Source organism: Arachis hypogaea, chromosome 6 (genome assembly GCF_003086295.3).
Source record: "Arachis hypogaea cultivar Tifrunner chromosome 6, arahy.Tifrunner.gnm2.J5K5, whole genome shotgun sequence".
Classification (NCBI taxonomy): domain Eukaryota; kingdom Viridiplantae; phylum Streptophyta; class Magnoliopsida; order Fabales; family Fabaceae; genus Arachis; species Arachis hypogaea.
This window is the reverse complement of record NC_092041.1, coordinates 2,356,279-2,361,732: the sequence shown is the minus strand read 5'-3', so window position 1 is coordinate 2,361,732 and position 5,454 is coordinate 2,356,279. Positions and strand designations below refer to the sequence as shown.

Below are 5,454 nucleotides of genomic sequence, written 5' to 3'. Positions count from 1 at the left end.
TGCATTAAATATATTTTCGATGGCTAATTTTTTAAAAAATTAGTCTTGAGTAGATCGAAAAGATCTTGCAATGTCGATAATCCTTTGCCTAAGCTCCTCTCGGACCGAAAGAATTTAGGATTAATTCAGTAATAATTTTACAAGAATAAACCATCAATATAATCAGAGATAGTTGTTATGTATTATTGTTGGATTAGTTTTAAATTTTTTAAAAATTTAGATGTTAAAAATATATTTGATATAAATCGAAAATTTTTGGGATAAAATTAAAATAAAATAACATTTAAAGGTATTTTTAAAATTTTTAGTAAACTTTAAAAGCAAAAAATATAATTTATGCTAAAATAATAATAATGATGATAATAGTGGGAATAATTTCAATTTTTTTAAATATCTATGTTAATTGTTAGTTGCAGGAAATATTTTTTTTAATTGTATAAATATCATAGACTGAAAATATGGGTAATTTATATTAATACAATGAATTGAGTTTAAAATTATGTAAATGTCTTAAACTATAATTGGTTATATGTCCTGTTTTAAATATTTTTATATAAATCGAATTATTTATTTATTCATTAGCTTTAAATCATATAGAATACACATAGCATATCGAATCAGGCTAATTTAATTTATTACGTATATGCTATGTCAATAATAAATCAAATCAACTTAGTTCAATTTATATGTAAATAGAATAAATTGAGTTAATTTAATTTAATTAATATAAAAATATTTAGAACGTAATAGAGCATATAGCCAATTCTAATTTAAGACATTTATATAATTTTAAATCCTATTTATTTTATTAGCATACATTACTCTAAAAATATTGATTAACTTTCAGAGTATACAAAAAAATTCTGCCAAAATTATGTTCCCGCCATAGGGTGCATTGTGAGGTCTTTATATAGAAAGTGTATCTTTTGCTTCCAAAATCCTTACATGTATGACTCAATTTAATTAATTTTTAAAGTAAAATATATTTTTTTACTTTTAAATTTTGTTAAAACCTTTTAAAATATTTTAATTTTTATTTTATTTGTCTTAAAAATTTATAATATGAATTAAATATATTTTTTTAATAGTTAAATTTTTAAAAATTTAAGATTAATCTAATAATAATATATGACAATTATATTCAATTTATTTATATTAAAAATTATTTTTATAAAATTATTATTAAAATTAATTTTATTTTTAAAGTTAATTATCAATAATATATTTAATATAAATAAATTTTTAAATAAAATTAAAATAAAATAAAATTTAAAAATATTTTAAAAACGTTTGATAGGTTCAATAGATAAAAGACAATTTATTCAAATAAAACAATTGAAACAAATATTTACTCAAATACAACAATTGAAAATTGGTTATGTACTTGTCCTATTTATATTTTATATTAACGGTGGAATTCCTCTACGGTTTATTGAAAAAAAATGTATGCATAAAATGTGGAACCTTTTTCACAGTTTATGAAAAAGTAAGTAAATACATAAATCGTCCTACCCAACCACCATTTATAAAAAGCTACAATTCTATATATGCTAATCGAAGCCAATTATTTAGAAGAGTATCATTTTTACAATGGCTAATGAGGAAGAGAGTTTTTTAGTGTTAGTACATTGCTTTGAAAAAATTCATAAAAGTAAGAGAGAGGGTATGAAGTTCATTGACAAAAAACTCTTAAGTATATTTATCCGTTCATCAAATACCTTGTCAGATCTAAAAATCAGTATAATGCAAAAATTTAAAGTATTTGAAACCAAGTGGGTGAAGAAGTTATTTTATAAGATCTCTATCATAACTGTGTCAACCAGTACAAAGGACAAGCTAAACTTAGATAACACTATAAAAAGATACATGATGTCAACTGCGAATCCAACAAAAAGCAACAACTAAACAACTTACGTTTTGATCACGCAATCTGTCCAAAGAAAGACGTGTCGATACCACTCTTTGCTCCATGATATTGGAAGTCGGTAGATATGTCATTCACCTACAATTTTCGTTGTAAGCATCGCATAAAAAAAGGATAGTATATTAATATAAACATGTATCATGTACAAAACAGTAATTGATATTTGGAAGCCAGCGAAAATTCAAATGTGTCAAAACCAGTTGGGCTTAGCATAGAAAACTGCTAAAAAATTTAGAACTGAAGTAGATGAAGTGGTCTGGTCAAGTTAATGACATTTCTGTTGGCCAACTAACACATACATCTATACAACTAGGCTAGTGCAATTGAGTCTCAACTGTATTTTTCCAACTCGTCAAATCTGGCCACAAATGACAACTATCAAAGGTGAATTCGGTTTCCATTCTTATCACTAGAAAGTTGAGGGGACAGTAACATCATAACGTAAGAACATGCGTATATACACACTATCTCTTCACTCGCATTGGTTGGGAGCACTCAAAACCTCTCATGGAACCATGTGAAGTATAGATTGCCATCTGCTTAACTTTATTGGATGGCGGTATCTCGCTGGATAATTCCTAAAATCACTCCACGTTGGTCTTTCGTTGGGAATGAACTGATCAAAATCAGTGAGGGACCCATTAACGATATCTCCATCAACGAAAAACCTTAGTTGATATGCCACGTCTTGCAGTGTGATGGTGCATTATTTGAACGGCATATAAAAGATGTGCGTCTTATGACGCCACCTCTCAATGAATGCTCTCAGTAGAGGCTCATCTATTCAGAACCAATGACTGTTCAGTCTAACCAAGTGATATAAGTCCGTAGTTTTTAAATAAAGCCTAATCTGATCATGTAGAGGCATATCTTGTTGGCTCCTAACACTACAAATACACATCATCTGCATCATGTAAAAAAAATAATATGGTTCTAATCAAGTAAATTATTTATTATTTATAAATTAAATAACTGACAGATAAAAGTCTAACACAGTAGTACCATAAAAAATTAGTTCGATACTAATCAAATTTTAACATATAAATCTCTACCATATAAATTATTTATAAATTACAAAAATCACAGATAAAAATCTAACACATATGTTAACACAAAAGATTAATTTGGTTCTAATCAAATTTTAATAAATAAATCACTAAACTCTAAATTATTTATAAATTAAATAATTGACAGATAAATTCTAACACATTAATTAACAAAAAAATTAATTTAATACTAATCAAATTTTAACATACAAATTACTACACTATAAATTATTTATAAATTAAACAAAATACAGATAATATTCTAATATATAAATTAATAAAAAAATTAATTCGTTACTAATAAAATTTTAACATATAAATCACTTCATGCCTATTTAGTTTTTTATAAATTAAAAAATTTTACAGAAAAAAGACTAACACATATGTTAGCAAAAAAAATTAATATGATACCAATTAGATTTTAACATATAGTTCATCACCAACATCTTCAAATTATGTATAAAAATATCTTAACTACATATTAAAATCACATAAAATATGAATGGAACAAAAAATAACTAATACTTAAAGAGAACAACATATAAAAAATTAACCTTTTCGTTGATGTTTCCAATGATATGAACATACCGTTCAATTGATACAACCGATCTTGATTTTTCATAATTTTACTCCACCGGAATATTGATGCCGTCTGATTCTTTCAAATATTTTCAATTTTAACTTTTCTAACACCCAACAATACAATTTATTATTCGGTCTCATAGATTATGTATTTATCTAACTCCTCATAAATCGTAGAAAAAGTTCCATAATTTATGTATAAATCTTCTTTACTCATAAATCGTAGAAAGAATTTCACATTTTATATACACTTTTTCGTTCTTATAAATTGTGGGAGAAGTTCTACCGTTTTTATATATTTATTAAAATAAAAATTCTACATAAAATATAAATAAGAAAGCACGAAACCAATTTTTAATTATTGCATTTGAATAAATATTCAATTGTTTTATTTAAATAGATAAAAATATAATTTTTATGTTGCTTTCACTTATTATTATTACAAAAAGAAATGGGAGGGCAATAATGTAATCTCACGACCTAGCTAGCTAGCTAGTAGCTACTACGCTAGAGAGCGAAGAGTGTGAAGAGTGAAGAGTGAAAGTCATATATAAATGTGGATGTGGTGGCCACTGTATCGAAGCAACACGCAAAATGGAACAGCATCATCTGCCACCGCCCACCAATAACACCCGTGGTGGCACGCGCCACCCGCTCTACCGCGGCGTCAGGAAGCGCCGCTGGGGCAAGTGGGTTTCCGAGATTCGAGAGCCTCGCAAGAAATCCCGCATATGGCTCGGTTCCTTCCCTGTCCCCGAAATGGCTGCCAAGGCATACGACGTCGCAGCCTACTGCCTTAAAGGCCGTAAGGCGCAGCTCAACTTCCCCGACCAGGTCCACCTCCTCCCGCCGCTCCCCTCCACCTGCTCCGCCAGGGACATCCAGGTCGCCGCCGCCAAGGCCGCCAACTCCGTGAAGGATTCTGTCGCTTCCACCCGCGGTGGTGCCGATGATGAGGATGATTTCTGGGGCGAGATTGAGTTGCCGGAGCTGATGGACGGCGAGTGTGGTTGCTGGAGCTCTCCGAGTGGGTCGTCGTGGACTACTTCCTCCGGCGACATCACGGCGTGGTCGGAGGTGGAGCAACCCTTCACGGCGTGTCTATGATGTGTATGTATGTAATCATGCCTAAGCTACTGGTTCCTAACTTATAAATGGTATGTATGTTCCGTACATATATTTATATTATAAACACCGTATGTGTCAACTCTTATTATTATTAGCAGTTTCATTAATAATGATAATAATAATGATCACCAGTAGCATTACTACTACTAGTAGTAGTAATAATTCTTTCGGTTTAGTTAATATATCTCCTTGAATTTATTATTAGTGAAAATTTTTAATTTTTTATATGTTTATTTTTAATAAAAAAATTTAACACACAAAATAAATAAATTTTAATTTTTTTTATGAGAAAAAGTTAAATTCTGCGTCATTATTATTCACCAGTAACTCAGCCACATTAGTTAATTCATCCCGTGAACACATGCATATACATATATGTATTCATGTTTTTTGACATATATATATACTGGTTTTACATTATAGAATGTGTTTGACTGAAGAAATTAAAATTGCAAGAGGAAGGACCCTAGTTTAGTGTGCGTCTAAATTAAAGTTTTCAAATAAAAATTTGTATTAAATTAATTTTAATAAAAGATAAATTACTATTACCATAATTTATATTTGATAATTTTTATATGAAAATAAATTATAATAAAATAGATGTTGCTTTAGTTATATTATTTAAAATTATTTTTAAATAAAAAATTATTAAAAAAGATATAAAGTTAAATAATTTTTTATTTTATATATTTAAATATACAATTTTATTAATTAATTTTATAAGAAAAATTAATATTTAATTATTAAAAATAATGTATAAAAATAATAAAATAG

At 27.8% G+C, this 5,454-nt stretch overlaps 1 protein-coding gene across 1 annotated transcript; it reads left to right on the top strand.

The window, feature by feature from the left end:
- Positions 1-3,924: 3,924 nt before the first annotated feature.
- Positions 3,925-4,855, top strand: LOC112695301 (ethylene-responsive transcription factor ERF023). The gene has a single exon (XM_025747590.3). The coding sequence runs from the start codon at positions 4,147-4,149 to the stop codon at positions 4,657-4,659; it is 513 nt and encodes a 170-aa protein (XP_025603375.1). The 5' UTR covers positions 3,925-4,146; the 3' UTR covers positions 4,660-4,855.
- The last annotated feature ends 599 nt before the right edge of the window (positions 4,856-5,454 follow it).